Here is a 27,491-nt window from a genome sequence, read left to right on the forward strand (position 1 = left end):
TACTTTGTACCCCCATTACAGTGTGCTCTTCCCTGCTGTCCTTCATATTTTGGTTAAACATTCCTGAAGCCGAGAATAAACTAACAGTGGGGGTGAAGCAGATAAAATAGTATTCGTTCTCATTTGCATGAGAAAAGATGCACCTTTTTTTGTTACACATGCTGAGAAAAGAAAGAGACACACACACACACAAAAGCATCTTCCTAATTGTAGAAACTGAAATCGTGCACTCAGAGTGGTTAAAAAAAAAGTGGGAAGTTCTTCCACGCATGGCAAGGCACAGTGTATTCATGGCAAGCAAGGAAACCAGCCTACCTGCATTATATGTATAAGGAGTATTATACATGTCTGTGTCATCATCTAGAAAACGAAACATAAATATTATGGTAATACAGATTCGGTCACCACATCCTATCGAGATGGCAGAAACAACAGATCTGTTAGAAAGCTAACATGGTTTGCCTAGTTCATAATACCATTTAAAAATTTTCAAATATTACATTTTGGTTTGTTTTGCTGGGCCTCAGCAAATTGACTTCTCTGGGCTGTAACAGCTTTGCTCTGCTGCCCACTTCACAGCATACGGACGTCAGTCCCTTTCCCCTCTTTCCACCTGTTCTGGATCATGAATTTCCTTTGGTAAGTGCTTTAGAGATCTCTTATCAGCTTGGTGAGACCCAGCTATGGCCCACTCTCTTGACACGGGGTGGATCTGTGTGATCAGAGGAATCCTGAGTCTGTTTAAGCAGACAATAGCCAGGCTTGTTTATACTGTGAACAGGGAAGGATGAACGGATAAGGCCAGAACCTCTGGTACTCTTCGAGGGTCATCTTCTAAGAGGCTTTCTGGCAGCTCAGGGGTGAAGAAGAAGCACAGGTGTCTGGGAATTGAGGGGTGATCTAAGAATAAGGGCTTCCCTGGTGGCTCAGATGGTAAGGAATCTGCTTGCAATGCAGGAGACCCTGTGTTTGATCCCTGGGCCGGGAAGATCCTCTGGAGAAGGAAATGGTAACCCACTCCAGTATTCTTGCCTGGAGAATTCCATAGACAGAGGAACATGGCAGGCTACAGTCAATGGGGTCACAAAGAATCGGACAGGACTGAGTGACTAACATTTAATACTAAGAGTAAGGAGGAGTGTTGAAAAGAAGGGAGGGACATGAAGTTTGCTAGAGTCTCGACATTTTGTGTGAAACAAAATTTCACAGAAGAGTACTTATTCTTCCACCCACAAGGACCTGATCAGAAAACAGAGCTACATACCAGGCTTGTGTACCATGTGGATTTGCTTAAACATGGTCTTGTACCAGTCCTTCGGTCTGTCAACTGTCTGTAAAAGAAAATGTCCAAAAGTTACAAAACTGGTCACAAATAGACGTTGTTCTGCTTTCTATATTTTATCTTTCTTCATAGCAGAGTCTGTTCTGTAATACAATTTTCTCTTTATTATTTCATGATGACAATATCACATTATTGACCAGGGGATTTTTGTAGAAATCAACACCTGTGGCTGGTGATTTGTTATGTAAGTAAATATTGAAACACTCAGGTCAATACTGTTTGGGTAACAAAAGATGTACTAATACATCTCTGGTCAATAAGCTGATGTCACTAGACAGCATATTAAAAAGCAGAGACATTACTTTGCCAACAAAGGTCCATCTAGTCAAGGCTGTGGTTTTTCCAGTGGTCATGTATGGATATGAGAGTTGGACTATAAAGAAAGCTGAGTGCGAAAGAATTGATGCTTTTGAACTGTGGTGTTGGAGAAGACTCTTGAGAGTCCCTTGGACTGCAAGGAGATCCAACAAGTCCATCCTAAAGGAGATCAGTCCTGGGTGTTCATTGGAAGGACTGATGTTGAAGCTGAAACTCCAATACTTTGGCCACCTGATGCAAAGAGCTGACTCACTGGAAAAGACCCTGATGCTGGGAAATATTGAGTGTAGGAGAAGAAGGGGATGACAGAGGATGAGATGGTTGGATGGCATCACCGACTCAATGGACATGGGTTTGGGTGGACTCTGGGAGTTGGTGATGGACAGGGAGGCCTGGCATGCTGCGGTTCATGGGGTTGCAAAGAGTTGGACATGACTGAGCGACTGAACTGAACTGACCCACAGTTTGTAAACATATTACCCCTTGTTTGAGTTTAGGATGAGCTGGAATATTATATGCTATGGTTTTTTTTCCAGATCACAGCTGTGCCCAACCCGGGGTAGTTGATATTTTTGCAAGCTTATTTATATAAAATTAGCTAAGCTGAGAAAATTCTGAGAGACAGTGAAGGACAGGGAAGCCTGGTGTGCTGCATTTCATGGGGTTACAAAGAGTTGGACCCAACTTAGTGACTGAACAACAACAAGTTGAATCAAAGCTATAGTTTTGTAATTATAGTTCGTAGTTATAGTTTTTTGTTTCACTCCTTTTGGTGATAATTATCATTATCCATAAAAACTTGTTAGTATACTATTCAATACATTATTTTAAAAATTAACTAGGCAATATTTTGGATGCAAACTGTATTCTGATCATTGGCTTAGAACTAGAGAAATAAAAATTTGATATTTACTAGTCTAAGTTAATAAAATACTGAATATAGTAAATAATTTAGTGTCCTGGAGCGAGTCCAAAAATTTAGCTATTGCTTCAAAACTCCTTTAACATAATAATAAAATGTTGGCAGTACTTGCTGTGCTAAACTGTAAGTTCCTTAAAAGCAGAAGCTTCTTATCCACTCTGCTTTTGACATAATATAAACAGTAGGCTACAGTGGAAAGCTGAGATTAATGTCAGATCAACCTAGATTCAGTTCTTGGTTCCTTTAATTACTGTTTAATATTTCCCAGCAATGTGAATTTGGGCAAGTGAGGTAACCTTTTAGAGCCTCAGTTTTCTCTAAGATGAAATAATTATATCCACATCATAGAACTGTTATGGAAAATGAAAGAGACAGTGTATGCAAAAAGATCTAAAACAGTGGCTAGAATATAAGAAATGTTCCATAAGTCATATCAGTAGAAAACCTCAAATATTTACAGAATAAAAAAATGAATGACCCAGGTTTTTGGACGGAAGTCTGCCTAATAGTATACCTGTAAATGGGTACATATGCCTTATAATCATAATCAAGATTTTGCTTGGCAAGCTGTTCACCTCAGCTTTTCCAGGGTTATTCTGGTAAGAAACATGACTGTTCTGTATATAGTAACTAAATATACCATGTTTTTTAGATAGTTCTCTTCATATAAAATATTCTGTTGGGACAGCCATAAAAGTAGTCATGTGTTTGTTACACTGAGCTTTGGTGTACATTTTGTATCCTGATTCTTCTCTCCAGTGTGGTCACTGTGTTTTTCTTCTGGAGACTGAGAGTTTGTCATATACCTAAATTTCTTTTGCTAAGACTATCTGATTCTGATAATTCCGACAAATACAGAGTACCATCAAGGGCTACCTGACTTTGTTGGAAATCGCTTCTTCATTCATTTTAGGCTCTTTCTACAGGGGAAATATTGGGTGGATTTATACTCATATTGTGGAAGCTGGTGGGGGAGGTAGTGATAAAGCAAAGTCTAGCTGTTATTTGCTGGTTCAAACAAAGTAGCTGAACTTGTATTTTTAAGGGACATTTAGTTTCATAAAAGATGGGTTTCTTTTTTTTTTTTTAATTAAGCTTTGATTCCTTTGTAGTCTTTAGCAATAAAAAATAAGACATAACACTGTGTAAACATGTTTCCCAGCCATACCTGAACACCACCGATGGCAACGGGGAAGCTGAATAAGTGAGTTATATCACTGTATATGGCAAGGTATCCTGACAGACGGGATTTTTTTTCCCTTCACTTGCTGGAGGGCACATATCAGGCAGGATCTTCGTTGTGCCATCTGCTAGCTTTATATGGTGAGCACCAAGATGCCAGGAAATGCCCAAATTGGTTGACAAAGAGGACTATGAACCTGGTAAATGGGAACACTTAACCTCTCCATTTCTTTCTCAAAGAAGTCCTCTAACCATTTAAAGTTCCTTTTATATATGTCCTCATGTAGGTTGTTATGGCAAATAGTGAGATTAAGTAAACAGAAGTCTACTTGAATTTGAGAAAGTTTACTGTCTTATGTGTTCTTCAAAATGGTTTTGCATGGACCGTAGCTATTAGTAAATCACTCTTTGGTTGTTTTCTCTAACTTGGCTGAATAAACCTGAAAATTTACATTCCTGTAGTTTACAAAACATCAGAACTCTACATTGATTTATCAGGCAGAGATTTCCAAAAAGGAGAAAGACACGTATTTTCTGCCCACCAGTGTTCATTGTTCTGTTCTGTTTTTGCCTTTCCAGCTTTGAAAAGGCTCTACCGGTGTTATATTTGAGGTAGAAGAAAAGAATCTTGTATTTCACTTAACTAGTTGGCCTTAATTACACAGTCTTGTGGGAGCTGGACCCCAGCGGGTTTTGTTGTTGTCGTTAAGGATGGCAGTAAAAGGCTGGCATAGACGCCCCAGGTCACATGAGAGAGGGCAGTCTGGGGAGCTGCTCCCCTTCCTGCAAATAGCTCAAAGGTGCGTTTGTTTACCTCTTGGCTTTCTAGAGCTTCTAGGTGACTTTACAAAATTCTGTGTCCTTGGTCTATGGAAATTGAGAGAAACAATGTATATAAAGAGACCTAGCACAACACCTCCGAGAAGGCAATGGCTACCCCCTCCAGTGTCCTTGCCCGGAGAATCCCAGGGACGGGGGAGCCTGGTGGGCTGCTGTCTATGGGCTCACACAGAGTCGGACACGACTGAAGCGACTTAGCAGCAGCACCACCACCACAACATCTAGAATATGTCTAAAATGAGCCTACAGTCTAAAATGTCTAACTGAGACCATGAGGCTATAAAATGGTACATTGACACAGCACTGCTTTTGGTGTGCACCCTGAATGGAAAGCCCATGTGAAGTAATGTAAGTCAGATAATCATTGCTTTCTATGCAGATGAGAATGGAAAACAGCCTTGGAGATTCTTGGCCTGCTGTGGCTCCGAGATGGCTTGACTCCACATTTATAAACACAGCTATACTTGGGGATGTGCTGTGCGGGGCTGACAAATAAGAAATGTGAATGAGTCTTCAGACCTGTACCTTTTTTGTAAACCTTGAAATGTCTACAGAGGAGCCTGGCTGTACATAAAAATGCTGGTTCCTTATAAGGAACTTCTCAGTTGCTTATATTTTATTTTCTGTTTTATAGAAGGGAAGCTTGCACTGAATGTCTAGTATATGCATTTGTTTATGCACATCTAAACATGCTTTTCATTTGGCAGTAGATAAAACAAAATATAAAAATTTTAATATTTTTGGATTTTTCATTAACCATCTCTAACATCTGTTTTTTCCTTTTAAAATGTGAAAAGCAAGGCCTTGTTATTTAAGAAAATTATATCTAATGGATAAAAACAGTTCTAACTTTGCAGTGTACTGACTTAAAAACACACCTAGAGGTCTCAGATAAAATAAGAGAGTCTATAACTACGCAGAATCAGGAATCTCTAATTCGTGTAACTGTTATGTTTCAAGGGTCAATTTAACAAAACCAGTGACACTGTACCTGTCTGACACTGTATCCCTACTCTATTAGGGAAAAAAAATAATTAAAGCATTTGGGGTCAGAAATCTTAAAAAAGAAACATACAAGGAAGCGCCACCACCAGAAACATGCAGTCACTGTTAAGATTAAAAATGTTAGTCCCGATCACAAACTTTTCCTGTCACTTAAATATAACAACCATTAGTGCCAACATAGATTGTTTTTAGGTCTTTATAATTAGCCACGTTCAACATTCCCTGAATCTCATGAGTCTAAAGCCCTAGCAATGACTCTACAGACTTACCTTCTGGCTTCCCTTTCTAATACAGATGCTTGGAATAATCAGTTTTTAACTCTTCTCTCAGATCGTGGGATCCATGTAATAAATGCAAATTCAAGGAGAGAAGAATCCCACCCCACCCCCCCACTCTCTCGTTCTTTTTGAGCAGATTCCAATTGCCCCCGATCTCTTTTTCTGATCTAATGCCGCGTCTTTTCCTCTCTGCACTCTCATCTTTGGCCCTGCAGGTTTGCATTCCAAACCAGTAGCCCTCCGCAACCTCCCAGCCAGGTATGCGGACCCTGTGTATGCAGTTGGCCCTGCGGTCCCTCCCCGCCCCCCCAGTTTCACCTGCAGAGGTGCTGCGGCTCTCATCCTGGCGCCCTGTCTTCTTCCCCGCAGGCTAGCACAAACCTCCTCTCCAAGTGGACTGGCTCAGCAAGCAGCTGCCTGCCCGAGCTCGGACTCTGACGCTGCTGAACTTTGCCAGAAGGGGCTGCCCTGACACACTGAGCAATGGTCTGGCAGAGTTTACAGACTGGAGGAAAAAAAAACAAAAAACAAAACCCAACCCAAACACTTCCACCGATCGCCCCAGAGAGCTCTCGGCAGGCACAGCCGAGGACACTCAAATGTGCTGTGTATTTTCCTCGGACAGCTTTTCTTTTCTCTGACATGAACTCCCTTCCCTCCAATCATCAGGCTTCTCAACTCCCAATCCAGGGCTCCCAATCTCCTGGCGGTAAGGCACATCCATCTCCAGACACAAATCACTGGCTTATTCTCTGTGCACGTGGGAATTCAGTGCAGCCAAAGAATTCACATTTAATTCTCCCTTCTCTCTTCTCTCTCTGTTGCCCTCTCTGTTACCACTCCTTGGTAAAAGGTGAAGGCAAACAAAGCTTACTTCTATCATCTCACAGAATCACAATTTTCCTGCTTTTTTAATTGAAATAAACAGATTGGGTCATTATCTTCAATGGACAGTTCCTTTTCTCTGCCACACACAGCATAATATTCATGAGAACTCAGATGGCAGAGAGGGCAATCCTCATTATATAAGAGTGTAGGAATGCACAAAGCCATCGACAATCCATCCTTTGTGGAGATTTGCACAGCCCCGGAGCAAAGCGGGCGCTGGCATTTCCTACCGTTCTGATTGCCGTGGGGATTCCGGATTCATCCACCGGCCCGATCCCTGGGTAGTGGGGCGCCTTGATGACTGTCACTCTCTTCTCCTCCTCAGAGGACCTGTACAGTGGTATCGAGCTGCCCATGCTGCCATCCAGAGACTGGGCATGCTGGGGGTATGCCTCCGAGGAATCTGCAGAGAAGATGTGAAATATATTTGATGCACAGGGTATCAGATTAATGAAGCCTCATATTCATGCCTACTATAATACAGTATAATTATGTGTAATAACAGTTATATGTGATTAATTATGCATAAATATGTAATACTATGGGCTTCCCTGCTGGCTCAGACAGTAAAGAATCTGCCTGTAATGCAGGAGGCCCAGGTTTGATCCCTGGGTTGGGAAAATACCCTGGAGAAGGGAATGGCAACCCACTACACTATTCTTGCCTGGAAAATCCCAGTCCATGGGCTTGCAAAGAGTCGGGCATGACTGAGTGAATAACACACATGTAATACTACATTTATAAATAAATATAGAGTGTATTTCCATCACTATTTCTTTTAACTCATTTATCTTAAATTTGAGCCACTCTTTGTTAACATGTAGGTATATACTGCTTGGACCTCTGAAAACAAGATCTTCATCATTCAGTGACAGGGGTTAAGGGAAGAATAGTATTTGTTGAAAGACCATGTGGCCGTGTAGCCACCACTGTGTTAAGAAAGTGCTTTTAAGATTTTCCTGGTGGGTCCAGTGATGATGACTTCCTAATCACATCAGAAAATCTTCACATCCAAACATACACTTGGATGTTAAGGCATATGGGTAAAGAAATGATCATACGCTATTAGTATTATTTTTATCTAAGACTCTATGATGGCCATAATAGCTTTGTTTTTACTTTAAAGAAGCAAAAACCATGACTTCCCACCCCTGGGATGTGAAAGTTGCCATAAGCATACAGTTTGGCTAAGATTTATCACATGCTTATTTTCAAGCCATCTTTGTTAACTTTTGTAAGAAACAAAGAGGACATAGGTGTACTATATATTCCACTTATAGTATACGGGTATTTCTACATTATTATCATTTATTTAGGACAATTGATGATATGACTTTGTTTTTCTACAGTAAATTTCAAAGTTTTGCTGACCAAGTATGACTCTCAGCCATGGTTTGCCAGGTCTGTTGCTCATGTAACTTGGGTCTTTTTTTCTATATGGATAAGGAAGTCTTTATGTCAGGGTAGCAGTCATTGATTACATATAAGTATAGATACAGATATAGCAGATCTTAAAAAATCTAAAAAGATCTGACTGTGTTTTGTAGCAGAACTTCATACGATATTTTAAAAATTTGACTCATCATTATAAGGATAAATAAAGATAAGTCCTCTTCAAACTAAAATCCATTGTAACATTTATAACTTCTATACTCTGATTATGTTTTAGTCTGCAACAGAAAGGCTTTTTCAGTCCATTTCAATTCAGGATGAAGGATAAATAAGGCTAAGAATAAAACTGCTTTATGCGCTATTGTATATAAAAGTAATATCTTTCCCAAACAACTCCAAATTAAGATGCAAAGTCATATTTGCCTCTGATTTTCCATTTAATTATGGAAAGGATTCGAGTGGACACCACGATGCTAGTATTTCTATCAAATATTTTTTGAGCACTGAGTATGTGCAAAGTCCCAGTGTAAACGGTGTTAACTCTGTCTTAATATGTGATTCCTAGGATTCTGTGAACTAATAGCTTACATAATATGTTAGCCTTTTATTTTATTATGCTTTTATATGGTTCACTAACTCTCATTTTCAGTCTTTTTGTCCTCAATTCTATAAAGTTCCTTTAGGGCAGAATAGTTCCTCTAGGCAGAATTTGTTCAATATTTATCTACAGAATTTCTTTCTGTGTAGTATAGTTTATATGTAAAATTGACCCATTGATATGTTCTAATATAAAAATCTGTCCATTCTCAAGTATTTATATATTTTATTTGTTGGAGTGGGAGGGACAAAACTGTGTTCCTTAAGAGAGACAAAGAGGAGAGTCTAATTTTGATAATAATTATTTGGAAAAATATTATGGCAAGGGTGGGTATGCCCATGCATAGCTCCATAAAGAATCTAAATATGTCAGACTTCTATTATAATACGACACCACAGAGTGCTTACCGTGTTTTGGCACAAAGACGTTCTACTTTCTTATACTCTAAAAGGACATCATTATAAGATTCACAGATGATCCCAGAAGCAGCCTTAGAGAAGGAGCAAGTATATTTAGACTTCTGCTTAATGAGTCTCATGGCTCCATATAAGTCTTATAATTAGAGAGCTTTTGTTGGCCACAGAAGTTTGAGTTGCATAATCCATAGGCTGGTGTTCCTGGGTAAATTAATACCCTTATTTTCTTTCAATACAGTTTCAGGGATGAGAAGATACTGTCTAGTGTCAATGAAGACATGGGAGTTAAAGCCCTGTCTAGTTCCTTTCTCTTTGCTGCTTGGTGGTTTCCAGAGGACTGGTCTCCTGCTTTTCTGAGAGGTAGGTTGAGGTCATGTGGCCCACCGCTGGGTTCCCTGTTTCCGGCTGTCCTGTAGGCCTTCCGGTTGCTAATTATGGAACCTTTTTCAGCTTCAATTCAGACGATGATTTGATTTGGTCAGTTTCCCAATGTTTGGGGTTTTTTCTTTACCCTTTTCAAAGCCAATAAATACTTATTACATTATCTTCTAAATTGTCCTAACGTAGTTTGCTGCATAAAAATGTTTCTAGAATTACATAGCATAGCTTCTTTTCCAGGAGGCTCTAAAGAGTTCATTAGCCCCATGAAATTATGTGTTAAAATTTCTGTGGCTGTTCTAATGTTCATTTCTTTTTCTGGAGGAGAGCTCTATCTTTGACTTAATTCCCCAAAGATTTAGAAATAACTTCCTATAAAATTCTGGAATCATTTAAAGGAACTCACAACCCTGTCTGATGGTCTTCTGGTCTCGGTTCCAACAGCAGTTTACTACTTTGTGAGGTGCCTGTCCCCTTGTTAGGCTGCTTTAATTGCTAAACAGTTCTATAATGAAAGCTTTTCCATGAAAGAAAGGGCTGTCTCGAACACATGGTATTTGTCCCTCATGGAATGTTCTCCTGGTATATATGTGCACTCACTTCTCCCTAAATGGCCATCTCTTTCTTTCTATGCCATCACCCCAAATATCTAATAGCCCTCTCCACACACAGACATAGATGCAGTCATCGTCTTGGAATAGTTGGGTGTCTATTTTCTCCAGTGTTGAATCCTCTGCCTTTAATTCCTCTCCTAGGATAGGATCATTAAAAAAATGGAGTGTTGCATGTTGCTTCTTCCTTTTCCAAAAATTATTTGGATGCTTTATATATTTCTCATGTGGTTTGTACCTGCTATATTGAAATTGTCATGAAAATCATGACTATCAGATGACTTACCAAGTGACCGGCCATGCTGCATGATCAAGCTTGAATTGAGTGAGCCTGGTAGCGAGTAAGCAGAAGGGGAAAACGGCCTTTGATAGTAACTCATTGGACTCACAGTGCCTCCAGAGTTTCCGTTGACTGTTATCTGGCTCTGAGAAAAGTGCAAAGACATCCTGTTAAAGCACACATTCCCCTATACACCACACTCCTTTAGATGGCAATAAAGACTTCCACTCACATGACGGTAATCAGCTGTCAAGTGTTTATTTACTTTGAAACTGATGTCAAGAAGGGCATGGCATGTTCTTTTCAGTGTCTTTTCTATTTTCCTTTACTTTGAAAATCACTTTCTTTTTATGTCAGAGACCATAGGAGGTGATGAGGGAATGCAAGCAGCTGACCACTGGGCACAGCACTCTGCCAACAGTGATGTCCAAAAATCTCACAGGAGTCAGTTACAATAAACACGAGGGTGAATCTGTTCTTATGCTCAGGACTTAAGTAGTCAGAACACTGTCATACTGCTCTGCGTGTAGGATTTGAAATGAATGTTCTTTGACAAGAAGAAAGGGATTGGGTCTCAGGTTTAATCATGGATGTATATCCTCTTGTGAATCAGTGTCTCCAGGGCAAGGTGACTAACAGAAGGAGGATAATTGTTTGGATTTATATGTCCTGAAGCAATCTATTCTGGAAGAATCAAATACCTCGCAAAGCATCAGAAAGATGTGTTAAATCTCTGGCTACTTCCTGCTCTCATTTCACTTTTTAGCCCTTTATAGTAATACTAATTTGTTGTTTTGATAGCTTTTTATCTGAGTATTTTCATATCCCAATTGGTATTTTTTTTCCCTGTATAACATGCAACCTGGTGCTAATAGCATAGTAGATATTCAGTAGATACATATTAAAATTGAATTGAATCAGCTCAGTTCAGAGAGGTTGAACTCACTGCTATTAAGCTTGCCTGTCTGTCCACAATGCAGCGCTGGGCACTGTGCAGATGATATAATGCATGCAAATAAGATAAGACGTTAGCAAGAGCACTTAGTTAAAATACAGCTGAATATAGTATACGCACAACACACATATGCATACAGATAAAGAACCATAATTTGTGAACTTAATCTACTTATTTTAAAACAATTAAACTTTTGTTGTACAGGCCTGAAACATAGGTAGTCAATTAATTTCACATTTCCATGATTTCTCACTTTAAAGCAGATGTTTTCGAATCATGTAGAATTAATCTAATTTTGTTACTTTCTAGCTGTGCCACATCTGTCTAAAGTCAGTAAACATTTCATTACAATGATTGTGCTTAACGATGAAGTACTTCTCTGAGCTGTTACAGAAATTACTCTCATATTATAAGCAACTCTGTCTTGAGGGTCTTCTAACTTAGAGCAATGGCCATTCAAATAAGTGTGATGCACAGATCTCCCCAAATGCTTCAGAATGCTTATATACCTTTGATGAATTATTTAAGAATATTTTTGCCTTGTGGCCCAAATCCAGTTTGGTTGGTCTTTGTAAATATATTTTCAATATTATTGTTATAATGTGTTTGAATTAACATTAAAGGTCGGAGAATTAAAAACTATCATGTTTTGTAACTAAACTTAGGAAAGCTGCCCTTCCTTCTACATTGATGGTTTCAATAACAATGGCTATGGGTTAAGAAAAAAATAAACACTGCAAATAGATTTAGTCTTTCATCATGTTAAATCAATTAGGATTTTACTAATTGAATACTACTATTAGAACTTTAGAATATATTTTATTGTTATATGAAATGATTATTAGGAAAGCCATCTCATGGAGAAGGTATATGCAATTTAAAGTAAGTTCATATAGTGTTGGTTTTTGTATCAGTTAGCTATTGCTGCTTAACAAGCCACCTAAAACTCAGAATCTAAAACAATAAACGTTTATTATTGCACTGCAAAAAAAAAAAAAAAGGTAAGTTCAGTTACAACTAGCTCCACGAGGATATATGTATCCCTTCCAGGCATATATGCAGTATACATAATTGAAAATCTGCACCATAAAATTTTGAAGCACTTCAGTCATTCATAAATCATTTATTAGGGGCTGCTTGTCAAATAGACATATGTAAATGACATAAATATGTATGGAAAATATATTTAATCTAAATGGAAGACAAATCATTTCTATATAAAACAATAAATATTCATAAATTTCTATACTGGAATGGCTTGGGAAAATGGTTCCAAAAAATTCATAGGGCTAAATTCCTGCAGTGTAGATTATTTACATTATTTACTCCTGTTGGACAAATGGGTTCAAAAGATGTAGCTGCTAATGAAGGAGCAACAAGAATTAACATCATATAGTGATCATGTATGTGATGACTAAGGAGATGTGAACTGCTCACACAGGGCACATTCATATGAGTCTCTGAAGTAAATTATTATCTACCAGGATTTAGACTTTATAATCTAATCATAATATTATATGGATATCTAAATTTTTGAGAAACCTTCTTATTAAGGCACATCACCGTACAACTCACTAGAGCAACACCTTGTTAACATAAGTGACCCTAAAATGAATTAAGAGAATATAACTGACTTTTTCAGCCCAAAATAGGCTTATGAGGATGACTCTAATGGAATTTTCCCTAATAGATGATACAGGATTGGTTTAGATGAAATCAACACCTATGCAAGTAAAAATGCTCAGGTGCAAAATCAGGTGGCAGACAAGAAACTGGTCCTTTTGGCTTTTGGAGATCCGTTTTAAAAAATGGTGGCGCAAAGGAAAGGAGTAATTCCATGCATGATAGCAGGGTGGTTAAGGTGATGCCATCTGTCATGGCAGATTGCTGATCCAAGGTTGGGGAAAGTAATTCAGAATGGTCAGCGGTGTCGGAGTCAGCTATCTGCAGTTCATCTGGGGTGGCTGAGGAGGACTCCCTGGAGGAGCAGGAGGAGTGCTCCCCCTGGGAGATGTGGGTTATAAAAACAGCATGAAAAGGTTGGGGGGTATTTGCAGGTGTGAAGACCCCAAATCAGCAGGTAGTAGCAGGGTAAGTGAGGCTGGGCTGGAGCCACCGTCTTGTGAAAAAGGGTTATGAGGTACTCCAGAAGGTGGGCATGGAACAGAGGCTTCTGATCAGATTTGTCTGTGAAGCATTTACCTCTAACACATTGGCAGTTAAGTTCTGGTTTCCAAGCTGAGTTTGAGGAAAAAATAATGAGAAGAGAGATAAATTATCCAATTAATAAAAACATCTCTTTTTTTGCAAAGTGACAGAGAAGGCAAAGCACAGATTTATTTGCAAGCACTTTAAGGAAATATATTTAGAAGGATTAGGTGCCAACCACACAGTAGAGGAAAAGCATGAAAACATGCAGAAAATGAATCCAGTGCTTTTTGGAAATAAGAAAGACCAGTTTTCACACAGCTTTCATTTGGGGTAGGGGCTTAAGAGTGTTGGCATAATGGAATTTTTTTCTCCTAAGTTTTAGTTTTTGTACTGGTGACAGCAAGTTAATACCTGGTTATCCATCAGTTGGCAGAATTAGTTTCCCTTCACCAGGAAAATCTTACAGCAATTTTCTCCTACTGCCTCCTTCTTGGAAAGTGTCCCCCAACTATAAATGGGGGAGGAGTTTTCCTTGTGTTATGCTGATTTACAGATATAGAGACTGATCAAACTAAACACAACTAAGTGGAAAGGGAATTTTGTTTCCTTTCCACTTATTGAATCTCTATTTTGATTTCACTGTAAGATGCTAAAGGAATTGAACTTTAAGGTATCCTAGCAGTGAAAATAGTGGCATCTTTGTGTGAAAATGGGAAAAAAAAATCAACAACAAAACAAAAACCAGCCATTGATGATGTTAGAGTACATCCTACTTGGTTAGAACTACTGTTGGCTTTAAATCTTAGGTAAAGGAGAAAGAAACTGAAGACAAAAGAGAAGGTTTAATACCTCCAAGGCTATACAACCCAAGAGGCTAAACATGGTGGGAAGGGTGGTCTGTAAAAGGAAGAGAGTGGATGGCTCATTAAAGATAACTATTTGTCCTAACCTTCTGTTATCTGACCACACAGGTCAAATATGATGATAAATGTATTCACTCAACATGAGTAAATGGAACTCTGAACCAAAATATTTTTTCTTACTCCTCGCTCTGAAACCCCCACCTCCAGAATAGAGGCTTTTTGAGTGTTTGGTATGGTGTCAGTTGTAATGTAGATAGCCAAAGTATTATATTAATACAAGGATGGGGAATACAGTAAACAGAACTGTATAAACTTAAAAATCTTGCCTAGTAAAGATTTAAGTGGTTCTTGGCCAGTCGTCATGTTCATAACAGTTGATCTCATGTAGACTGCTGATCTCATAAAAAGTTAAAATTAATTTTTTCCTCAGATGTTTAATTAAAGAATTTTTAAAAAACCCACTATATAAAATGATCTCTTGGTCATAGATGCCTTGAAAATCTGAGAGCTCTTGATCCTTCTCAGGAAAAATGCACAAATTCATAAAATTTCATGTCAACTTTAGGAGTTCATGAATACTCAAAAGCATATCTTTAACAGGTTAAGAAACTCCAGCCCTGAATAAAAGTCAGATTTCTCTATTCTGTTCTTATCTAGTAAGCTTGTGTTGTTGTTTAAAGACACTCACTTTAGCTTCTTTTCCCATTTAGGTTGTTACATAGTATTAAGCAGAGTTCCCTGTATATACAGTAGGTGTCTGTTGGTTATCCGTTTTAAATACAGTAGTGTGTACATGTCCATCTCAATTTGAAAAAGAATAGATAGGTATGTGCATAACTGAATCGCTTTGCTATGCGCCTGAAACTAACACAACATTGTTAATCAATTATAAGCCAAAATAAAATTAAACATTTATAAAGTAAAAAAACCCCACTCATTTTAAATGATACTTTTATACTTGTATAGTTTTAAGATTTTATAATTAACTTATAGAAACCTTAAAATAACCCAGAATTTGAAATGTTTTAGAAGGACTGCACCCTTTTTATTAGTAAGTTTTAAATCATAACTTTAGATTTTAATGGAAGTAAAACTGTAACATTATGAAACTATAATAATTACAATCTAATAGGTTAGAATTTTGCTACAAGTCTGAATGGAATTCAGTATAGAACAGTCTTGGGTTGGATAATGTCAATGAAATTCCTCATAACAATGCTGTTTCATTGAAGACATTTTCATATAATGTACATTTCTTTAGTTCTGTTTATGCTAAATAAAAAATTTTTAATTAAATCATTCAAAAAGATTTGAGTAATCTGCGTAAAGCAAGTTTTTTTTTCCCTTAAAATAAGAAGAAAAATTTAATGATTGTACCCCTCTTGGGACTGGCTTGCCCATTTTCTTTGGATGTGAAACATGTCAAAAGCTGAAGAACATCATCTCTAAAACCACCATACTTATGGGGAATATGATCAGTTTGTTTGTAGAGCATTGTATCTAGGAAAGGTCCTTATTCATTGTTTTTCTAAAGAGAGTGTCTACAGAAAACAGAGCTATCTCACTTTCTGAATTTCTCTCAAGCAGCTGATATGCTTACAATTTTCACGTGTATGTGTGTGTAAATAACAGTAAAATGCCTCTTGTTGACTCATATCACAGTTAAATTTCCAGGGATAAAACTGAAAAGTTCAACAGTCAATTGGGCACCCACACACAAACTTTGAAATATCTTGGGATAAAGCTGTAACTTTTCTCTTAGACTAGCTGGAGCTTCTTGAACATAACCCTGATGCCTGCGTTAATGAAATACCCTCTTAGACACAGAGGGAGAAAGAATCACAATACAAATGTTTCCCTGAAGAGAACGTAAGAGGAGGAAGATGAAAGTATGAAAAGGGGAGGGAAGTATTTTCTCATTCCTACTCTGAAGTAGGAAAAACTAGTTTAAAACAAGAGCAGACTTTTTCCCCCTACGGAGTTGGTGGCAGATAGATGACTGGAGAAAAGTGTCATTGTTTTGTATCTCTGTCTTTTCATGACCTAATAGAACACATGAGTGACTGGGGCTGGCGTTGATGGGATTGGTCCAGAAAGTATAATCCGTAGTCTCTACCTTTTCTGGTATCCCACTTTGCTGGCATTTATCCGTTCTCAGACTTCCTTCACATTCTACGTCTTGACCCCATGGAGCCACAGAGATGAGTTCTCTCCCTCTTCTATATGACACTGAGACAAAGTCCCCTCTGAGTCCTTAACATTTGTGCATCAGCAGCTGTGAAATAAAGCTTTGGCAAATGATTGATAACTGTATTTCATAATAGATTTGTGATATATTATATATATCATAAAGTTTATTCTCCTGAAGCAAAGGACACAGCGGTAAAAAAATGCCAGAGAAAATGTATGAGGTGTAGATTTTGCTGTCTTTCAAAGCTTCTAATTTAGACTTGCGCTTATCTGACATTGGGAACAATGCAACATTTTTAGCAACAGGGTATCAGTTCACATAGTGACAGAGGGTAACATACCTCATTTTGTGTTCTCTCTATACATAAATGTGTAGGAGGTAAATTATATGCAGCTTATAAAGCAACGTGTTATATTATCAAATATGGAGAGAATGAAAATTCCTAATGGTAGGCTATAGTTTTTTTCTTACACTAATGGTCAGATTTTAATAAAAACAGGAGAAGTATATAAACGAAACTTCTAGAGCACTAAAGTTTCCTTTTTACTCTCAATAGAGCATTTTTGTCAGAGAAGGCAATGGCACCCCACTCCAGTACTCTTGCCTAGAAAATCCCATGGATGGAGGAGTCTGGTAGGCTGCAGTCCATGGGGTGGCTAAGAGTTGGACACGACTGAGCGACTTCACTTTCACTTTTCACTTTCATGCATTGGAGAAGGAAATGGCAACCCACTCCAGTACTCTTGCCTGGAGAATCCCAGGGATGGGGGAGGCTGGTGGGCTGCCGTCTATGGGGTCGCACAGAGTCGGACACGACTGAAGCGACTTAGCAGCAGCAGCAGCAGCAGAGCATTTTTGTTTCTTGGGACTGCTATTTTCTTGGGAGGATGATTCTTTATAATAGAGAATATATTTGGCTGATTTACGATATGTAGCTGATAGCTCTTGGCATTTACTGAGACTTTCTTACAAGAATATGGAATGTGGGTATTTAAAACAAAAGGTCACTGCTGTGAAAGGCCATTCCATGGCAAATGAGACTTCAAGTATATCACAATAGGCAAGATGTGGAAACGTGTCTAGATCCTCATCAGTGGGGATGAATGAATAAAGAAAATGCAGTATATACAGGCAAGGGAAGATTATTCAGCCTGAAAAAAAGGAAATCCTGTCCCATGAGATAACACAGATGATATCCAAAGGCATTATTCTAAATGAAATAAACCAGTCACAGAAGGAGAAATATTGCATGGCTCCATTTTTATGAGGGATCTAAAACAGTCAGGCTCATAGAAGCAGACAGTAGAACGGTAGTTGCCAGGAACGGGGGAGACAGGGAAATGGGAGCTGCTGTTCACAGGAGGAGTTTCAGTTATGCGAGATGGTGACGTGCTTACAGTCTAGAGATCTGTTGTACAAAACCATGCCTGTAGTCAATGATACTATATTGTATACTTTAAAATGTGTTAAGTGGGTGGATCTCAGTTCAGTATTCTTACACAATTAAAACAAGTCAGAACTGCAACAGTTTTATACCACTTTTTGACAAAGTGTTATAAAACAAACTTTAATCCACCCATTCAGAAAATGTATTGTTGAGAATAATATATTTCCTTTTCCCAATCAGATGCACAGGAAAAAGGATATTTAAAAATAACCACAGTTACTCCATACTGAGGGATTATCATGGCAGTCACTGTACCCAGCTCCTTATAGGCAGTGAAACCTCCCAGCAATAGTATGCGATGAATGCTACATTATTATCCCCATTTTATAGATGAAGTAAGGTTTTTATAGATGAAGTAAGATGAGGCTCAGGGACAGATAATCATTCACTGAAAGGTCTAACATTAATAACTCCTTAAGGAGCTGACTTTTCAACTTTTCTCCTCCCGGTCTCTCTCAAGCTCGCAAGAGAGCTTGGGAAAGCCCCCTTCCCCACTTCTAAGTCAGCGCCAGGTTAGCAGGTCTCATCTTACACATACCAGCAGCATCAGTTGTGCAGTTAACCATCTCTTCTTAATGAACTTTCCCCACTTGGTTTTCAGGAGGCCACATTTTCTGGGTTTCCTCCTTCCTGAGTAGACACTGCCTTTAGTCTCCTGAGTTGGTTCCTCCTTACTGTCGGGAGGCCCTTGGGCTCAGTCCTTGGGCCTGCTCCTCTCTTTGCAGCTGTGCTCTGGTCATCTCATTCAGTTTCATGGCTGCAAAAGCATCTATAAGCCGATGGCTTATATCTCCAACCTGGGCCTTTCACCGGATCTCTAGACTCCTATATCCAGTTGCATCCTGGACCTCTGCACATGGATGTCTAAAACCCACCTCAAACTTGTCAGGTCCCAGATGGAACTTCTGATCTTTCCTCAAACCTGCTCTACCCATGGTTATCCAGTCTCAGGGGGCAATGGGTGGCAAACTCCATCATTTCCCTGTTGCAAAGATGCAAAACTTTGAAGGCAGCCTTGCCTCTTTCCTTTCCCTCACCTCCCACGTGCAATCTGTCAGGAAGTCCTATGCACTGTATTTTCAAAATACATTCAGAATCCGATTTCTCACCACCTCCCTTGCTTCCACCCTGCTCAGAGCCACCGCCATTTCTCACTTAAGCTGTTGCCATTGCCACCTGCTTGGCTTGCCTACTCTCCGTCTTGCCTTCCTGTAGTTTGCTCTCCACAGAGCTGCCGGAATGATTCTGTTAGACTGTAGATCAAATAATGACAGTCGTAGCCTTAAATTCCCCCACTGACTCCCATTTTCATTGAGAGTAAAAGTTGAAATCCTTACAGTGGCTTCTTAGAACTTTTGCCATCTGGCCTCTGTTACCTCGGTCTTGACTTCCTCTTACTCTGAGCCTCACTTGATTCCTTCCTTCCCGCTGGCTTCCCTGATGGTCTTTGAGCAGCCCCAGCATGCTACAGCCTGAACGCCTTTACACTACTAAATATTCCCTCTGCCTGGAAAGTTCTTCCCCCTTCAAAGCCGCTCTGTCTGCTGCATGAGGGCTCTTTGACTACCCTATTTAACATGGACTCTGCTCTCCTCACTCCTGGCCAGTGCTGTTTAGTTTATTGACATAACCTCCTTCTAATGTATGCAATCTACTTATCTAAGTTTTTATTAATATTTGTTCCCCCTGCCATCGACAAGACTTTAATCATCAATGGTTTCAAATGCAACTCTGTGGCTAGAATAGATAACACACACCCAATAAATATTTGTTGAATGAATTAAGTGTGTGCTAAGTTGCTTCAGTTACGTCCAACTCTTTGTGACACTCTCCAGACAAGAAGACTGGAGTGGGTTGCCATGCCCTTCTCCAGGGGATCCTCCTGACCCAGGGATCAAACTGGCATCTCTTGTGACTCCTGCATTGGCAAGCAGGTTCTTTACCAGTAGTGCCACCTCGGAAGCCCTAAATGAATCAAAATGACAGTATCTCAAATCCTGATTTGTGGATCATGCTGATTCCCTGGGGACTGTATAATGAAACCAACTGTCTCTGGCCAGCCTGGATGGTGACAAAACCATAGGGAAGAAAGTTCTCAAATTAAGTTTCTAAGCATAATAAAACAAGTTTTAAAAGCCAGACTATGTCAGATGAGTGAACTGAGTTGTGAATGTGGTGGTGTCTGCTCTGACTTCTACATCTGCTCCCAGGGACACGTTCTTGGACACAAATAAGTCTGCTCTCTGACACTAGCCCATCCCTGTCTGTGGTGTCTCCGCTTGATTTTGCTCCCTACTTTATGGGATTGTGAAAGTAGTTAGTAAATGTGAGTGGTTTGAAACAGTACCTGCATATAGTGAACTCTTGGTATTTGTTAGCTGCTCTTGTCATTTTTACTGTTTTTATTATTATTTCATAGGGGCTCTCAGAAGATATTACCCTAATTCAAAGAATTTGCACTGATGAAGGAGGTATTTTGGTAGGAACACCCACTTGTCTTTTTAATCATCTAAGCTTAAGGTTTCTGCTTTTTGGGTGGGTGGGTGTGTGGGGGAAGGATGTTGATGTCAATCAGATGTCTGTTGAAGACTTTCTATAAAGACAAAAAATACCTTGCTTCAAGGATATGTCTTGGATGACTTTTAATAGTCCAGCTACAGTAGATACCATTCTTCAAATTATTTACTTAAGTATAAGTGTTTTCTGGACTCCGCTACTGCCGCAGTTGCCAGTATGTCCTTATAAATGGCTACCATTTAAGCAGAACTTGCTGAATCCCAAGTAATGTACCTCTACTGACTTCCTACTCTTAGCATAGCCTATGAATTAAGGGTTAATTAATACTCTTATTTCTTTGTTCAGACTCACAGAGAAGTTAGGATGGTTGTCTTATCACATAGCCAGTGATGGAGTTTGGCTTGGAATCTACAGTTTAGCCTTAAAGCTTATGCTCTTCACATTACATTATTTTGTGAAAAAGCCAAGAAAAGGAACACATTTCTCTTCTAACTAGATTCATAAATGTCAGCAGAATGACACTATGGGAGAATTTAACATATGAGGAAATATAGACTTACTTCTGAATAGTCTGAGTACTAAAGATTTATTTATATACTTTCTGAAATAATATAAACACATAGAAATTTATCGACTTTCAATGAAAATGAATTTTGAACTATAAGAAAATAAATTCTGCTAGAATTAAGATAACTGTTTCTTTCAAAGTGAATTATAATGGACAATTATTTTAAGAGATTTTACCCATGTAAATAAAGTAAAATCTAAGTACTCAGAAATCTGGCATGAACAATATTTCTTTAAAACTTAAAAGTACTTTTCAGTTTTAATTGTTAACCAATTATCAATGATTTATAATAAATACCTAGAAGGAAGATGCTTATAAAACATTATTTCTGGGTAAAAGATCTGTAGATTTTTTAAATTAAAAGATCCCTAGAAATTTATTGATGATTTTGATGGGGTTTTAAATAGGAAGATGGTTTCTTTCTCCTTTCCTGATTGCAAACTAACAAAGCATCGGGTTATATAAGAAGCACAAACCAAAGGAGTTAGGGTCTCTACAGAAGGCTGTAAGAAGAGATCGGAAGGTGTAAGGTACCACTTGGCAGTCTGAGGACTGAGAGGCCGCAGCAACTGCAGGTCTTTGTCTCTCTGGCTGAAGAGGTATCTTTGCAGTCTCTGGAGAAAGCTCAGGTGGCTGTTTGTGGCTTTCAGGATCGTGTCCCGAAAGGGGAGCTATCTGGATGGAAAGAGATGCTGTGTGTTTCTCAGGCACTGGGTTAGCGGGTGGTGAGCAAGGCCTTTTGAGCAATGATGGTACTTCAACAGATTTGGGAAACTGCGGAGGACTAAAGGTAATGATGCTTCCTGGATCCTGGTTATGGATTAGTTTCAGTGTGGAAATTCTCCGAGTTTGAGAATCTTGGGTGTAGTCCTCTTGGAGAAATGGGGTACTCATATCAGCTTTTGGTGGGGGACCTGTGCTGGAAGGTGGTGGTAGTGGATTAGTGATTTTTTGTGTATATGACACGGTTGTGTTAGATTCTTCAGAATATACAATTGTCTGGCTAGAATCATCATTAGAATACATAGTTCCCTGGAGCGGTGTTTTGTTAGTAAAGAACTCTGTACGAGATGGAATTTGTGTGTTAGTTACTGATTGGTCTAAAATGTCACCCTTTGTATGATTGGTTATCAAGGAGCTACAAAAGCTCTCTTTTCTGGGTGGTGGAAGGGGTGCCTGGGTTACCAAAAGCATCCAGAGAAAGAAATAATGTTGAAGGAAAAACAGAGAGAAAGTCAAAGTTAATCATTAAAGAAACCAGTGTTAACTCTACCCTTAAAGAAAGTAAAGCAATGTCATACCTTCTTATTATGCTATACATTTTGTTGGCCAGGTTGAATGATCACGTTTATTTCATTTAGAATGCATTTTAATTTATTGTCAATAGTTGCCTTCTGGGGGAAAATAGTTTTATGGAGAATATACTATCAAGTTTGTCTCCATCTACTTTCTGGGAAATTAGGTTAAAAGTGAAAATATTTTCTCTTGGTATATTTTCAGACCTTGAGATACATATACAGTATTTACTCACATTGTTTTGGTAACACGTTTCATGCCTGTGACAGTTTTACTAATAACTCATATTTATTCAGTAAATATATTGCTGGCCTCATAACTTTGAAATCCAAATCATCAACTAGCTGTTTTTCTAAGAATTAGAAAATATCCTGAAAATTATATGCTATATCAGAAACTGATGTGCTTTTATCAGCTGAATCAGAAAAAAAGAAAAATCAATAACCTGTTTTGAACTTAAGACTTGTCTTCCATGTTTTAAATACAAGTCAATACAAATATAAAAGCAACATATTAAGAATAAAACATATCAAAACATGCGTGTTACTAGAAAAGAGACCCTAGAGCGGTGGTTTAAATTAACACAGTAGACAGCAGTGTGCAGGATTACCTGAGTTGGTGATTTTTTTTCTTGTAGATTTGGTCGAACGCTTCTAAAACCTTTTGCTGCAAGAGAGGAACATGTAGCATCTCCATTCAGTGTCTCTTGATTTCGATCATTGTAACATCTCCAAGCTTTTATTAAGAGAAAACAAATCGGATACAAAAATATCTACATTCACTTTTAACATATTTTTAAAATAAAATTTATTTTCATTTCCAAAATTGAAATTTTCTTTTTAGACGTTAAAATGTGTAACTGTGTATGCAATTTAAGTTTACTATAAGAGTAACAATGTGGCTATGAATATGTTTTTTTAAAAAACCCACAACAAATGTAGTAGTCATTCAGAATAGTGTTTTGGTACCTGAGTCTGGTGACTGAGAATCACGCCCTAAAAGAAAAAGAAATGTCAAAATTAGTTCTCTGGTAAAATGAACAATGCAGTAAAGATCATTTAGCAAAAAACCATGTACATTTTGGTTTTGGGGCAAACATTATCTCAGTTCTAAAACTCTGGGTATATAAAATATACTAATGGAAATTTGTGCATTTGTTTTTACTTCAATTAGATTAGAATTAATTAAATATGATATATAATTAAAACATATATCAAACACTTATCTTCCCCTCAGTATTACTGCAAGAATTCAATTTTATCTTATTACTGCTTAAGGTGAATATATGAGTTTTTAAATATCAGTTTGAAGGATCAAAAGTTTGGTAAACAATGAATGGTTCTCCTAACAGTGAATCAAACCACCAGATCCTTAGATTTCAATGCCATCAATTTTTTGTAGCTTTAATTCTTCTGTACTTTAAGAAAGTGTAAAATACACTGCCATATTATGTGATATTTTCAAATCACTCTTAGACTTTGAATTTTCTTCTTATTGCCATTTAAGAGTGATTTTATATTCAACAATGAAAAAGCTGTTTCAAGTATTCTACTGTCTTGCAGTAAGCATTTCAGTACTAATAAATTGCTTTTGATAATACAGCTGGAAAGCAGCCTGATGACATATTTACTCTCAGTTTTATTTGGAATTATACTTTCAAGAATCTCCTATAAATTATGCACAATTTTAGGTACTCAGTTGGTATTGCTTGGTTCTATGATAACCACGGGGCCAGCTTCACCTAGAATCATAACGCCTTAATTTTGGAAAGGATCTTAGAGATCATTCAGCCTAATCTTCTGTCCAGGTCCTGGACGTTAATGATTCAAATTTACTTTTAAGTGAGTGGTCCTTTAGGATTCCTTAGGTGTACAAATATTTCAGTTTCTTTAACATAAACCTAATTTTAGATATATAAAACGCTGAGTGCCAATTTGCTGCTTTACTAATATTATAGTTCTTCAGAGGAACTGAAAATCATACAGCATCCCACATGGACACTGTTCACCATAGCTCTGTTTTTATTTCACCCCTGCCAGGAAAGCTTAGGAAAGGGAGGGCAGGTGTGATTTGGAGTGGATAATAAGAAGCATCCTAGACACATGTCAAGTAAAGAGAATAGAGCTTTTTGGTTATTTTTTAAAGAATTGGCCAGGTAAATAACTTGGCAGATGCTTGGAGAAAATGGTTTTGTCTAATATTTTGAACACTTATGACCATTCACTTGTGAAAAAAAAAAAACCCAGCTAGAATTCTAGGGATCAGAGCCTTTAATTTTTAGTATTCTTTAGTGGGTGGTCATTGCTTCTTTGAAAATTTAAGAATGAGTAAATGGGATGGATTTAATGTTCCCTGGCTGTTCTGTGCGTGAAAATAGTCTTTGAGAACCAAGAACTTTAACTGCTCTTCCCTCTTACAACAAGCACGCCCTGTATGCTGCAGAAGGTAGCAAACACGTCAGAGAAGTTGTTAGGGCCTTCCTGGCTTGGTGTCGGGGACTGGACTTCATGTCCTTAAGCGGTCCTTTCCACCCTTATGATTCAAACATTATTATTTTTATGTAGCTGTGTTTGCAGTACCCCCTACCTCATAGTCTCTATTCTTGGGTTTTACTTAAATTTCTTTATGATATGCTATATTAGATACTTTTCTTTAAAGCTATGTTGATTTTAATTCTTATAGCCCCTTTCAAGTGGGTTCAAGTGGCTTGCAAGAATTAAATGTATTAATTAAATTCAAGTTAACTTACTGAATGGCTACTGTCTTTGTCAGTACTATGATAAACCTGTCCATTTATTTTCTTCATTTACCCTCATTTACTTCTGACAAATCCTTATGAGTTTGGGAAATGATTGTTTTTCTAACATTTTCTATGCTCACATCCACATGAACAAACAGGTACAAATATATAGATATAAAGATATTTTTTTTCAAACCAAAATGAGATCATTACTACATCCGTTGCAATGCAATTTATATTTTTTAATAAAGGTTATATATTATGGAACCACCTGGCTTTGTATTTAAACTTAGACATTGAAATCTATTTATTGATTGAAGGTGGTAAGCAGGAGTAGGATTCTCCACATGGAAGCTTGATTTTTCCTCAACAAAACTGGATAGTTTAGAGTCAAGTGGCTTCAAAGTCAAGGACATCCTGAATAACTGACTAATAAATGCATGTGTATAAAAGACACTAATACACACAGTGAGAATTAGAATTATTTAAATATCCTTCATCCCTTTCCCACTTCTGTTCCAAAACCCATGAATATTATTTTAAAAACCAAAGGAAACCCCAACTAACCAAGGAAAAATAAAATTGACCAACCAACTAACCAGTTACCTAGTGATATGGGTATATTTCAGGGTCTAGGGAGACTAGGGTTGAAGTCATGAGAGATTATTTATTATAAAAAGATGCACTTCAGTGGATGCTGAAATATCACACTCCCAGTTACTTTCTAGAGTATATTTATACTTGCGAGTTCATGTTAATTTTAACTGGACCAAGATGTTTAAAAATATATATTAGAAAGCTCTTTGTTGATTGCATTAAAGGAAGATTTAAAATCTCTTTCAAAGTTAATATTCTCTCATTTTATTTGCAACCTTTGACAGAGAAGCAAATTAATAAAGATTCAATTTCCTGCAAATCCCACTTCTGACACTCTGCCTCCACCCTCAACAGTTTTTAGGTAAAAAACAAGAAAAGTACCCATGAGTTATCTTAATTAAATATTATGTTACTTTAGTTCATGCAGTACAAAAACTTAGTTGTTAAAACTTGCAGCTACTTAACACATTTTTGGCAAGTGACTCTTGTTTTTAATTAGGTTTTTAAAATATTTTCTACAAGATATCAGTTCCCTTTGACATTTTTTATTTTTAGAGCAAAACAGTCATAAGGGATAGGAGCTATTCTTGAGACAAGAAAAATAAGAACTTGTGGGGCATTAGAAAGGTATTTACAGCCACTTTCGTCATCAAAACAGGATAATTCTGGAAAGAGAGAAAGGTCAGAGAAAGCCATTCAAATGTGACATTCTGTGAGTTAGTGATATTATACCTGCAGCCAACAGGTTTGGAGAACTCTGAACTCTCTTCACAGATGTTAATGTAACAGACATGGCGGCACGTTTGCGAGCACACCCACCGATATCTGGAAGCAAAAAAATGACATAGCAGAGGCCACAGCAAAGGAGAAAGCACATGCGTATCATGCATCTCAGTGAAATGCGACAGACATCCACGAGAGAGATGAACAGTCAGCGCTGGTAACCACGGAGGACGTCTGCAAACTGTACACCCACCCCAGACTAAACCGAAGCAAGACAGAAGGAGCACGCCAGGGCTATGGCTTAGAAATAGATGCCAATGATTTAGTAAAAAAAAAAAAAAAAAAAAAAATCAGAGTTTATACTTAATGTTTTATGGTTTTTCTTTGAGGAACACCACATATAGAACTGAACTTTGTGTATACCATTTGAATTCAATGATTAAATTTACAAGCACTGTAGCTAGTTTTTTTAGTTATAAGTATCCTATATTTCAGGATTAAGAGCTATGGTATAACATACTTTCATATCCATCATTTTAGATTTTACTGTATTCGAGCTATTATGATTCCTGAAGGATCTCTTGAAGTAAAAGTTGTTATAGGCAGAATACATTTGATATGTAAGATTCATAAAGAAAAACATTCTATGTCTTCCCATAGTTATTATTAGTTATGGGAAATTTTGCCTAATTGAGATAAAACAATATTGATATATACAGTACTGAAATGACCATGTTTAAAAAATTAGTTTTTGTACTTTTGAACAAGAAGTATATGATTTATGTATTTACGCTTGATGCAAATCACAACATGAAGCAAAAGAGGTGAAAATGCATCAGCTATTTTAATATGATTTGAGAAGCTTAGCATAACAAGACTTCTAAAATTGGAAGGTTAATGTTCTATTTAGGAACAGATTCCAATTCCATTCCCACATTCCTTTGTAGCTGGAATGTGCAATAAATAGTTTTGCTCATTCCCCTGGAACCAAAA

At 37.8% G+C, this 27,491-nt stretch overlaps 1 protein-coding gene and 1 long non-coding RNA gene across 19 annotated transcripts in view; one reads left to right on the forward strand and one right to left on the reverse strand.

The window, feature by feature from the left end:
* The window catches only part of LOC121818050 (uncharacterized), a 38,107-nt gene extending 11,259 nt beyond the window's left edge, over positions 1-26,848 (forward strand). The window contains exons 2-4 of the long non-coding RNA XR_006058155.2: positions 8,125-8,176; positions 9,420-9,541; positions 26,550-26,848. This is a non-coding gene — a long non-coding RNA (uncharacterized LOC121818050). The remainder of the gene's footprint in view (positions 1-8,124; positions 8,177-9,419; positions 9,542-26,549) is intronic.
* Positions 1-27,491, reverse strand: part of SORBS2 (sorbin and SH3 domain containing 2) — a 209,376-nt gene that overhangs the window by 68,967 nt on the left and 112,918 nt on the right. For 5 of the 18 annotated variants that reach the window (XM_060407132.1, XM_060407130.1, XM_042241326.1 and 2 more), the window contains 7 exons: positions 26,508-26,600; positions 23,407-23,433; positions 23,049-23,173; positions 10,457-10,595; positions 7,006-7,178; positions 1,265-1,331; positions 316-360 (listed from right to left, as the gene is read on the reverse strand). In XM_060407132.1, the coding sequence (XP_060263115.1) occupies positions 316-360; positions 1,265-1,331; positions 7,006-7,178; positions 10,457-10,595; positions 23,049-23,173; positions 23,407-23,433; positions 26,508-26,600 (669 nt within the window). Of the gene's footprint in view, positions 1-315; positions 361-1,264; positions 1,332-6,205; positions 6,495-7,005; positions 7,179-10,456; positions 10,596-13,607; positions 13,644-21,676; positions 22,319-23,048; positions 23,174-23,406; positions 23,434-26,507; positions 26,601-27,491 lie in introns of those variants that run through there. The other 13 variants (XM_060407128.1, XM_042241332.1, XM_042241303.1 and 10 more) reach the window with 7 other exon arrangements.

This window comes from Ovis aries, chromosome 26 (assembly GCF_016772045.2).
Source record: "Ovis aries strain OAR_USU_Benz2616 breed Rambouillet chromosome 26, ARS-UI_Ramb_v3.0, whole genome shotgun sequence".
Lineage (NCBI taxonomy): Eukaryota > Metazoa > Chordata > Mammalia > Artiodactyla > Bovidae > Ovis > Ovis aries.